The 12,849-nt window shown below is 38.4% G+C and overlaps 1 protein-coding gene across 1 annotated transcript in view; it reads left to right on the top strand.

The window, feature by feature from the left end:
- The window catches only part of CMTM6 (CKLF like MARVEL transmembrane domain containing 6), a 42,590-nt gene that overhangs the window by 24,008 nt on the left and 5,733 nt on the right, over positions 1 to 12,849 (top strand). Inside the window, exons 2-3 of the mRNA XM_063452218.1 lie at positions 4,771 to 4,947; positions 11,800 to 11,898. Coding sequence (XP_063308288.1) covers positions 4,771 to 4,947; positions 11,800 to 11,898 — 276 coding nt within the window. The remainder of the gene's footprint in view (positions 1 to 4,770; positions 4,948 to 11,799; positions 11,899 to 12,849) is intronic.

Below are 12,849 nucleotides of genomic sequence, written 5' to 3'. Positions count from 1 at the left end.
GCAAATGGTCATCAATAGTCATGCACATTTTTAGTTAGAAGAAATAACATAAGGAGATTCAACGCTAATTACTTAGGCAGGCTAGTGCTATTAATGCATAAAATGACATGCAGGCTAGGTCTCTTGCGATTACTTTAGAAAAGTTGGTGTAGTCAACAATAAGGTAATTTAACTAAAGCAAGTGGTCACACCGGTTAGGTTAGTATATCGATGGGTAAATGCTTCAGATATGTGTTATATACCAAGTCATATACATACAGTGGGTGGAATGTTGCGGTTCAGGATTAAATATGATGGTATTGAGGTAGATGAAATAACTGCAAGAAAGGGCAGAAGCCTTGATGAGCTGCCTGCAGGAACACTGAAACAGAGTGAAAGATGGAAAACATCTTTCACTCTGTTGCAGTGTTCCTGCAGGCAGCTCATCAAGGCTTCTGCCCTTTCTTGCAGTTATTTCATCTACCTCAATACCATCATATTTAATCCTGAACCGCAACATTCCACCCACTGTATGTATATGACTTGCTGTGATTTTTAGTGTGGATAGAGAGGTTACCACACGGGTGTTTTGAGTGTTTTTGGTATTCATTTGGGTAACACGCTGTGACTCTGTATTTTCATTTGTATAATGTGTTATATACCGTATGTGTATTTATTCACCCCAGGATAGCTCCCGGCCAGTGAGGCTTGCCTATGAAGTGTAGTGGTTGCAGAGGGACAAAAGCTTGGGAACTGCCATGTCCATTCGTCAATAGATTGCAAGGCGGCATAAGAAATACTGTGCACATTGTTTAAGTAAAATAAGTAAACTACAGGTTGATTCACGGTGTGTGTGTCCTTAGCTGAAAACGCATGAGGATTGATGTAGTTATGTGTTATAGTCGGACACTGAGTGACTAACACACTAACACATTAATAGGACATGCAATGCAATTTATATGCATGTTGGTCAGTACACTCATCCTTCGGAGGTAGTTAAGAGTACCATTAAATTGGGTTATAGTAACAACCCCATGATGTTGGGCTTAGGTAACATCCCCAGGATGTACTTGAAAACCAGAGTAATCAAATGTACTTTTCCTGGTTAAATACTTTTCTATTATTATAGTCACCAAAACAGCTTTAGCTTAATGAAATAGATTATGTCTCTGAAGTTTCACTGCTCAAGTCCCTGCTATGTAGCAGTTGTATCACTTTTGTTTCGGTTTATGCAACCCTAGCCTGGCTGTGACTGACAGCCTGCATTAAAACAAAATGGTTTCACTTTCAATGAGATGTAACTTATTTTTAAAGTGTATCTCCTGCTCTGTAAATTGAACTTTAATTACATACAGGAGGCTCCTGCAGGGTCTAGCAAGCTATTAACAGAGCAGGAGATAAGAAATTATAAATGTAACAGAATCTGCAAAAAAGGAAGTGTAAACATTAGATGATTCTTAACAGGAAGTGTTTAGGAAGGATATGTAAATCACATGCAGGGAAGTGTGACTATGGCTGCATAAACATGTGATTTAACTCCTAAATGCCAGAGAATTGAGCAGTGAGACTGCATGGACAGGATTTATACTCCAAAACCGAAACTGCTTCATTAAGCTAAAGTTGTTTTGGTGACTATAGTGTCCCTTTAATAATGAACTTTCACTTCCCAAGATAAATGTGCAATATAAATTTTAAAAAAATAAAAATTGAGCATCACCTGATAAAAAATGAACACAAGTTATAGATGATTTTCAATGTTTCTTTCAAAGATGTAATTTCCAAAAATGTGATGGTTTCCTTTTAAGATGACACGACTTATTACTATGGAGCAATGCATTGCTGTGGATAATCACAGAACTGGGTCCATTTAGACATTTTGTTTTTAATACAATCACTTTGTACCATATGACCGAATCTTGTAATCTACATTCCACAAAGGATAAAACTGCTCAGAGCCTGTATCACATTTATATATGATATTCTATATTCTGCTATAGCATTTCATATTTTTATTGTTTGTATTATTGTGTAGAGTGCAGTTTTATTTCACTTCTTGATACACTCCTACTATGGCAACTAGTGCCCGATCTGTTGCTATGGATAGATTAAACTACATATTTTCTGTATCCCCACTTTGTTTCAATAATATCACAACCCTAATATGTCTAAGATGATGCCTTGCCATAGTCATATTCAAGAGAAGGAGTCATTTGGGTTTAACCTTGAATACTCTAGAAGGAAACACGTGCCCTTTGCTGCCCATGTGCACTGACCTACTTTCTTGTGGTAGATATTGATTTTCCATAGTCTACATGTTACATACTATGAATCTGAGAGGAATGCTTTAGTCACTAGCTTTTTTGTTTGTTTGTTTGTTTGATTACCATAACTGGTCTCACAGGTTTACTTGGCTTCTGCATGTGTGTATATAAAGTGCAGCTTCATGCATGCATGAGCAGAACAAACAAATCATTGACAATTACATTTAGATGTAACGGACAGTTGGTGAAAACACAAGTTAAGTTGTACAAATTTTAGTTGCCCAATCTGCCACTTTGACTGGGCTTTACTGATACTTTAAAAGTCAAGAAGGTGGCCTTTTCATGAAAACGGCTATATCACTGAGCAACCTCCAGTTAATTTTTTTTACAGTACAAGAGTTCTTATTGTCGCCCATGTACATTTTTATCTGCATTTTCATCCAGTTTAAGAACCATTTTATTTTTTGTAGTTTGCAGTGCCAGATCTTGTTCCAAGCCACCACCATATTAGGGATCCTGGCAGTAATATATGCACACCGCCTTAGTGAGCTCTTTCTAAAAGTCCTGTGCATGTACACTGTTTCTTTCCGTCCATCGAAGCTCAAGGAAGAACAGATGATTTCCTTATTAAAGGGACAATATAGGCACCCAGACCACTTCATATCATTGAATTGGTCTAGGTGCAGTGTCCCTGTCCCACTAATGTTAACATTGCAGTACTAAGACAGCCTCTAGTGGCTATATACCAGACAGCTATTAGAAGAGAAGAGCTTCAGGGTGTTTACCTGACTTTGGGTAACTTAACTGATGCTGGACGTCCTCACGCTCTGCACTCGCTGCGCATTAAGTCCCCTATCAGATAAATTTGGAGGAGGTGGAGAGCTGACCCAGCAGCGAGGGACATCGGCACTGGAATCAGGTAAGTAACTAAAGGGAATTTAACCACCCTCATATGTAGCACGCTCGAGTCCTTTTATGTAAGAATACTTGGAAATTCCCCAGCATTTCTTAGATTAGAATGTGTAGAATATATGTTATACTCAACATTGGGTTCTTTTTTATTTTTTTTACTATGAATCCCTCGTGTTTTGATGCCTTCCTAGGTAACATAGACATATGCTGACACAATTTTTTTTATTTTATTTTTGTAATTCTTTATTTTTGGTGCAAGTCATGACAATATTAACAAAATAGGTAAAGTATGCCACTGCGGCAAATAAAAGTCTGCAGACGATTGTCTTAACGGTAATAGACGTGACATTGATAAGCCTTGCACATTTTTATATAGTTGTCGAGGCACAGGTTGCTAGCTGTCTTATCTATAACATCCATGTTCCTGTATGAAAGCAGCCCTCTTGGTCCGATTGTGTCTAAGGGTTTGTCTGTGCACAAATTAACAATGAACATCTGTTCTTTAAACAGCCATACAAAAGCTAATGGTAATGTAAGACTTCTTAGTATGTTGTAAGAAAAGCCAACCTGAAATCACATGATGAAGAAGAAAGAGGAATCTGGAAATTTAACACGCTAAGTGTATCTCAGATACAACAGGTCAAGAACAACATTGGGACTATTATGATATTTAGATGTGGGTAATAGTAAGCATCAAAATGGGAAAAATGTGAGAGAAAAAAGCATAGTCAGGTCCACCAAGTTGACTATATAAATGTTGTAAACAGTATAATGTGATTTTTTTTTTCTGGTCATCAACATAGTTTTATATTTTGAACTGGAAAAAAATGAAAATAAATTAATAATAAATGATAATGCAATTAATCATACTTCAAAATAATAGAAATTATTAGTTTTTAAAATGATTAAGGCAAAACAAGTTAATAAGAGTTAATTTTAGCTATAACGATAGCCAAAGATTGGGGTGTATCTAGTAGCCAGGCTGCCGCCAAGGCCACAGATACTGCCAAGGTGATTCTATTAAATGGCTTTTCTTGATGAAAGGTAGACCTCTCCACAGCTTGGATAGAAGAAAGATTCAAGGGTCCCGGTCTATGGAACACACCATATAGTAAACCCTTAACTTCTGCCTAGTAAGGAATTACGTTAGGGTATGTCAATGGCACGTGGACCTAATATCCTTATTAGACTTCTGTTTAATTTTATTCTTTGTAAAGTACTCTGCAATTACCAAAACACAATATGGTGGGTGCCTATAGTATCCCTTTAAAGGTCTAAGGCCAGTGCTGGTCGTTGCTGCATTCTGTTAATTTAGGACTACGGTGATTTGCCAACTCTACTGTAGCATTGATCCAGCCTGACTCTCCACTCAACATACTGTTGTTCTATGGCAACACATTTTTGAAATTTAAAATTTTTGACCAAAATGTCAGAGATGAAAAAAATCTCAGATCTATGTTTCCCATTTAGCTATTTTGACCTAAAATTTTACATTTACTTTAAATTCCCAACAATTCACACTGTAAAACCTTTCAACATTAAACGATTTAAAATAAAATATATATAAAAGAACATGTATTGCATGAACCACTAATGTTTTCTTATTTTTTTTCTTCAGCTTTTCTCCCTCATAGCCTTCATTTGTGAGGAAATTATTGAACATTGTGAAAGCTGTGGAGGTCTTTATTTCTTCGAGTTTATGAGCTGCAGTGCCTTCCTCCTGTCTTTACTCGTAATTATTGTTTATTTAACTCCGCTGAGGAATAGAGTAAACATTGAGAGTTTCAAGAAAATGGTAAGTAGACTTGGTAATGCATTGTGCTGGCTTCCACTGGCAAAGCAATCCACGTCAAACCTTTGTTATTATCATTATTTTCTTTTCACAGATGAACGAGAACACTTTAAGTAGTAAACATGTCCAGGTTTATTCATTAAAATATTAAATAGTATGGAATTTAAAGGGATACTATAGTCACCAAAACAACTTTAGCTTAATGCAACAGTTTTCTTGTATAGCTCATGCCCTGCAGCTTAATTCTCCGCCATTTAGGAGTTAAATCACTTTGTTTATGCAAGCCTAGTCACACCTCCCTGCAAGTAAGTGCACAGCCTTCCTAAACACTTCCTGTGAATGCGATCTAATGTTTACACTTCCTTATTAAAAATTCAGTTTAATTTAGAATTTCCTAGTTATTGCACTGTTAATAGCTTGCTAGACCTTGCCTCCTATATGTGATTAGAGTTCAATTTACAGAGCAGGAGATAAAAACATCTAAACTAGTTTAATATCTGATTGAAAATGAAACCATTTTTTTCATGCAGGCGGTATCACAGCAAGTGGAGGTGTGGCTAGGGCTGCATTGGCGGGTATAAACAAAAGTGATTTAACTCCTAAATGGCAGAAAATTGACCAGTGAGACTTCAGAGATGTCATCTATACACAAAACCTGCTTCATTACGCTAAAGTTGTTTTGTGGACTATAATGTCCCTTTAAACTGAACTTCAATATATACGCCAGAATAGCCACAGTGGAAACACATGCTCCATGTTAGTCCAAGTCCAGTGTTTTCAGTTCAGTTTTTTTGTCCTAAAATGTAACACTATTTTTAAATTCACTTTGAATCCCCAATAATTCATACTTCAGTGAATAACCACAATATTCAATATATTGTGCAGCATGGCACAATTCGTAGTCGTGTATTATCAAAGACAGACAATTTCCCCCCCTGATTTTTCAGGCTCAATGATTTTCTTTTCAAGACATAATTTAGATGATGACATCAAATACATTGTCAGCAAGGAAAAAATAAAATCGGTACATTAGGTCACTAATTTCTAAGTATATCCAGGTAATACAGGAACTCCGCACTTACCGACCAAGTTCCGTTCCTACGACTAGGTCGTGAAGTGAGGATCCCTCAGACCGGCATGACAACCAAGTTTCGCGTGCTCTAGAGAGCAGGTCTATGTTCGGGGAATTCCCTTGAACATTGACCAGCTCACTAGCACTGGGAATCCCTTGTCTCTTTGTTCAGTGGAAATTCCTTCAGACATTGACCAGATCTCTAGCACGGGGACTCCCTCAAATCTATGTTAGAGAGAATTACCGAGACTCAGATTCGGGGGATTGCCCACACTAGAGACCTGGTCGTATGTCCGAGCAGTCGTTAAGCAGGGAAGTTGTTAAGTGAGGAATACCTGTATAAAGGAGGTCCTTTTTGTGCATATTTAAATATTATATTAAACGCATCTAAGCTAAATTTAGCTTTGTTAAAAAATATAGGTACCGTATATACTCGAGTAAAAGACGAGTTTTTCAGCACATTTTTTGTGCTGAAAAACACTAACTCGTCTTATACTCGAGTCAGTTGTCTGTATTATGGCAATTTACATTGCCATAATACAGACATGGACCGGGGGCTGTCAGGAAGCTGTTACTTACCTTCACCGCAGCTCCTGTCAGCTCCCTTCTCTCTTCTCCGGTGCGTGCAGCTCCCAGGTCAGCTCCCTCTGCAACTCTCGCGAGAGCCGCGGGGTCAGAGCGTTGCCACGGGTTACCGTGGCAACGCTCCGCGCGGCCGCGAGAGTTGCAGAGGGAGCTGACCTGGGAGCTGCACGCACCGGAGAAGAGAGAAGGGAGCTGACAGGAGCTGCGGTGAAGGTAAGTAACAGCTTCCTGACAGCCCCCTCCTACAGCCCATCCACTGGACCACCAGGGAGTGAGAGCCCCCCTCCCTGGCCAGCTAACAAGCAGGGAGGGGGGACGAAAAAATACAAATATTAATAATAAAACAAAAAATAATTAAAATAATAACATAAAAATAATAATACAAATAATAATAAAATAAAAAAAAATAGTTACCTAAAAAAAAATAACATTTAAAAAAAATATTAAAATAATAATTAAATAATAATTAATAAAATGCCCACCCCCCACCAATGCTCTGCACTCATACACACACACACTGCACATACACACACTGCACTGCATTCATTATAAACACACTGCATTCATACACACTGCACTCACACACACTGCACTCATATACACACACTGCACTGCATTCATTATACACACACTGCATACACACTGCACTCATACATACACACTGCACTCATATACACACTGCACTGCATTCATTATACACACACTGCACTCATACACACACTGCACTCATACACACACACACTGCATTCATACACACACACACTGCATTCATACACACTGCACTCATACACACACACACTGCACTCATGCACACACACTGCACTCATGCACACACACTGCACTCATGCATACACACTGCACTGCATTCATTATACACACACTGCACTCCATTCATTATATACACACTGCACTCATACACACTGCATACACACACACTGCATACACACACACTGCATACACACACACAGCACTCACACACACACACTGCATTAATTATATACACACACTGTAAATAAATATTCAGTTAATATAATTTTTTTAGGATCTAATTTTATTTAGAAATTTACCAGTAGCTGCTGCATTTCCCACCCTAGTCTTATACTCGAGTCAATAAGTTTTCCCAGTTTTTTGGGGTAAAATTAGGGGCCTCGGCTTATATTCGGGTCGGCTTATACTCGAGTATATACGGTACCTACAGATAAAAATAGACAATATAGGGCAATATTGTATGTATACTAGTGTGAGCTGTAAGCTATTGCACTCATAAGAAATACATTGATTGTAGATATATCACCCAATACTCGGTATAGAATGTTGTAACAGATGCCTCCATTTACGGGTGTCAAGCAGGGGCTTGGAGGTCAACCTCCTCTGCACAAATTATGGACATTGTCCCATGTAACCATATTAGGAGTCACCTGTGTGTTGAAAGGGGGTTTTACGGATTGTTTTACACCTGCACTTCTATTTTTGTTTAAAAGTCTGTTTGTCATGGAGTTTGTTTTGGTGGGATGGCAGGGATTGTTAGTTTAGCAATTCAAGTAATGTTCAGCTATTGTTTGTATTGTGTTCTGGTGTTGTGAACTGACTAATCATTCAGTTAACTTCTTTAGCTAATTAATATATTGTCTAGCTATTGTAGATACCAAGGCAGACATGTCTTATTGTTTTATTCATGACCCCACTGGAGTGGGAAGGTCCTGAGTCAATGTAAATAATGTATTATATGTCACACCATCGTATGTTAAGGGGGGTTTCTGGGTATAAATATATGTGCCTGCTCGTCAAGAAATCAGTCCTACTTTAAAACCTTAAATCAGATCTCAAGTGGTTTTGGTGTGGAACTGCATTTCCCTGCAAGCTTCAGGCTGATGTCTGGGTATAAAAGCGATACACTGTGATAAAGGCTATTATGACTGCCTTTGGTGGAAGACTTTGGATCGAGTCGACAGCCATACTAAGCTGTGGCAGGCCGAGGAAGCTCCATTGTAAATGTCTTCTCTCTTCCTCCGGTGATCGAACATATATAAACGGGAAAAACAAATACATGGTACAAACCTTCCAAATAAAATAAAATCTCTCCGTACATGGACCCCATGCTCACTGTGCCTAGATGAATATCAGCTATACCACACTGAGGAGGCCCAAAAACGATCATCCTGGGTTACTGTATCTCTCGTGCAGAGATGATTTGTCTGTGTTTTGCTTCTGGATTGCTCTTATGGGTGTGATCAGTCTGATATGCAAATGGTATAAGTTCTCTTTGCAATTACATAAGTGAGCAAAAGCATTTTTGAGACCTGAGCGGGGACTAACCGAAGGGAAAGTTACAGAGTTTCTCTAAGCTTTTGCCCGTTTGCTCTCATATTCTCTTTTTTTTGTTGCAAATCATACAAATTAAATGGCTAATTTAATAAAAAAGACAATTACAAAGCATAAAATAGTATAAGCATATCACCACTGCCAGCGAGGAATTCAATCTCCAAACTCCAATCCCCCAGAGTTACCTACTGGACCCTCTCCTTAATCAGCAGGTGAAGCAGCATGAGATAAACAAACAATGCAAATAAAATAGAATAAAAACCACCGTATGCATTTCGTCCAAATCCTTGGACCACTTTAATTCACATAAATTCAAAAAAGCCGGCTTAGCCCCATCGAATTTTTTTTAATTTTATTTTTTAAAGAATCACTATAGTTTTAGGAAAACATACTCATTTTCCTGACATTATACAACCCTTAGGTCCCCCCACCCACAGGGCCTCCCTCCCTTGGCCCCTTCAGTTACATACTTTAATCCAGCACCGGGCTCTCTCGGCGCTGGTGACCTCTCCTCCCACTCCGACGTTGGCTCCCGAGTGGAGCGGAATGCGCCGCGCGCGCATTCAAACAGTTCATAGGAAAGCATTTCAATGCTTTCATATGGACGTTCTGCACACGGAATGCGATTTTTTGCATCCAGCACCGCAGAAGCGCCTCTAGCGGCTGTCAGTGATACAGCCACTAGAGGCTGGATAACCCTGCAATGTAAACATAGCAGTTTCTCTGAAACTGCTATAGTTACATCTGAAGGGTTAAAACCTGAAGGACCTTGCACCCAGACCACTTCATTGAGTTGAAGTGGTCTGGGTGACTATAGTGTCCCTTTTAATGTCTTCACCCCTATCAATCCCTATAGAGAATATGAGTGCAACAGGCAAAAGCTTAGAGAAACTCAGTAACTTGCCATTCAGTTAGCCCCAGATCAGATTTCAAAAGTGCTCACATGTGTCATTACAAAGAGAACTTATTATATTTGCATATCAGAGTAATCCCACCCATAAGGGCAGTCCAGAAGCAAAATGAAGACAAATTCTCTGAGCACAAGAGATACAGCAACCCAGGATTATCGTTTTAAAGCCTCGTCACTGAGGTGTAGCTGATAGCCATATGGGCACAGTGAGCATGGGATCCACATATGGGTTACTCTTTTAATTTAGGGAGAGACAGTTTTAGTTGGAAGATCTACACCATGTATTTATTTTTATATTGTTTTTATATGTCCAAGTAACCTGAGTAAGAGAGAGGACATTCTATATCCACTATTGGGTGATATCTATACAATCAATGTATTCCTTGTAAGTGCATACTGGTGTACATACAATATTGCCCTATATATGGGATTATTTAAAAGTTGCACTACTGAAGGCAACAGAAAATTGCATTAGGCTTGTCAGTAAAAGCAAAAAATTCAAGAAACCACTGTGATACTCCGCAGATGTGGCCAAAATAGTAAAAAACAAGAAGTTAGCATTTAGTAATTATAAAAAAAACCAGAGTGAGGAAGACAGAATGACCTATAAGATTAGGCAGAAAGAGGCTAAGCAAGTTATAAGGGCTTCCAAAGCACACACAGAAGAGAAAATAGCACAGTCAGTAAAAAAGGGGGACAAAACTTTTTTTAGATACATAAATGAGAAAAGAAAAGTAAAACAAGGATTAGTTAGATTAAAAACAAAAGAAGGAAGGTATGTAGATGAGGATAAAGGTCTAGCTGACTGCCTCAATGAATATTTTTGTTCGGTATTTACAGATGAAATTGAAGGAAAGGGACCTCAGTTAAGAAAAAGGATAAATGAGTCATTTATTACACGTGAGTTTACAGAGGAAGAGGTTCTATTTCAACTCTCAAAAGTAAAGACAAATAAGTCAATGGGACCTGATGGAATACACCCAAAGCTATTAAAAGAGCTTAGTGGTGTACTAGCAAAACCATTAACAGATTTATTTAACCAATCATTGATAACAGGAGTAGTCCCAGAAGATTGGAAGTTAGCAAATGTTGTGCCCATTCACAAGAAATGTAATAGGGAGGAGTCGGGCAACTATAGGCCAGTAAGCCTTACTTCAGTAGTGGGGAAAGTGATGGAAACCATGTTAAAGGATAGGATTGTTAAACATCTAAAAACACATGGATTTCAAGATCAGAGGCAACATGGGTTTACTTCAGGGAGATCATACCAAACTAATCTTATTGATTTTTTTGATTGGGTAACTAAAATTATAGATCAGGGTGGTGCAGTAGACATTGCTTACCTAGATTTCAGTAAGACTTTTGACACTGTTGCACATAGAAGGCTTATCAATAAACTACAATCTTTGAGTTTGGATTCCAATGTTGTTGAATGGGTAAGGCAGTGGCTGAGTGTTAACACAGTGAAGTAGTTTAAGCATGCGTGGGTTAGGCATAAGGCTATCCTAGCTATAAAATAAGGCCAGGGACAAATGAAAGTATTTAGAAAATTTTGCAGACTAGATGGGCCGAATGGTTCTTATGTGCCGTCACATTCTATGTTTCATATCCTTCATATACTTGGACCCACCAAGAGGCTTATTTTGCTAAGTACCTTATTACAACTAAATTAGACTTTGTAATGTTTCTTGTTCTGTTTTATAAAGATATTACATACTCTGGATGTTTACTGTATTTCATCCTTACTCTCTGTGCCATTGTATTGTCATGTCTGTTGTCCATTGTTTGCATTTTATTCATTATCTACATAACCTGCATCAAAACAGTGTAGTTTTAGACCAAAGTGTGCTCCAAATACCCGTTATCAATGTTTAACTCAAAATGTTATGGTGTTGCTTATCTCACAGTGCCACCTAGAGGAAACGTTTGAACCTAGCAACGAATATTGTATTTCTTGTTTTTACAGGATTTTTACATTTCTGCAGCGGTTGGAGTTTTTTTTTTGATTGCTTCAATTGTGTTTGTAGCGACAAAGGACCCTCATTCTATTGGGGACGTGGCTGTGGTGAGTATGTGTTTATTAATTGTACCCATCTATTTTAATTCTTTATTTATTTTGTGCATAGTTTGACAACAGGCTTGTAGAGCCACGACAGCCTCTACAAGTATTTTCTTAACATTTCAAATCGTGACAGTTTAGACGGCACAGTTTTATATTATATGAAGCTAGCAAGCTATTAAACGTAATTTTTTTGGTATACCACGCTGAGCTAAACCTGCATATGTCAGTGCTAGGTGCGCTTAAGGTATGGAATAGGTTATTCGGTTAAGTGTATGCCTCTGTAGCGTATCAAGATTAGTAAACGAAGAAATAACTAATAAACATTTATAGTACGTGCTTGTCTGGCCACAATGGCATCTACAAACTCCGTTATAACAATTATTGGTGAGTACCAGTATGGCATTTCGAGTGACAACACATTTTTGTTTGTGTGAGGAAATATTGTGAAGAAACATGTCGTATAACCTAAGTAAACTTAGTCATGCTGTAGGTGTCATCTGAGTTAACGCCGGTACATACGTCAGATAGCATGGTATTGGCTGCGTCTCAAGTGTTGATGAAAGCATGGTATAGGCAGCTTGCGTTGTACAGGGCACAGTATAAACAGTGGTAAAAATACAATTACGAATTTGCCCCATTCTTCGAGCTAGGCCTGTATGTCTTAAGTTTAAGGTTAACCTAGTATCTGTAGGCATAGGCGGCATGTAGTGTGGAAAGGCTATGTTCTAATAGCAAGATCTCTGCTGTGTGTGTTAAACATAAAATGCCTGTGAGCGCTGAACATATGCATTGAGATGTAGAGACAATGGCCTGACATTCATACGTGCCATGGGCATGTGTAGCAGCAGGCTTTAAAAAAAAAAAATACATGGCGTACGTGAGAGGTCATGACGGACTCCGTGGGCTCGTGGGTTGATGATGAAACAATAGAAAAGTTAAAAATACCTAAGCTGT

Source organism: Pelobates fuscus, chromosome 4, assembly GCF_036172605.1.
Source record: "Pelobates fuscus isolate aPelFus1 chromosome 4, aPelFus1.pri, whole genome shotgun sequence".
Lineage (NCBI taxonomy): Eukaryota > Metazoa > Chordata > Amphibia > Anura > Pelobatidae > Pelobates > Pelobates fuscus.
Note: the sequence above shows the minus strand (reverse complement) of the source record. Positions and strands in the feature narration are given on the sequence as shown.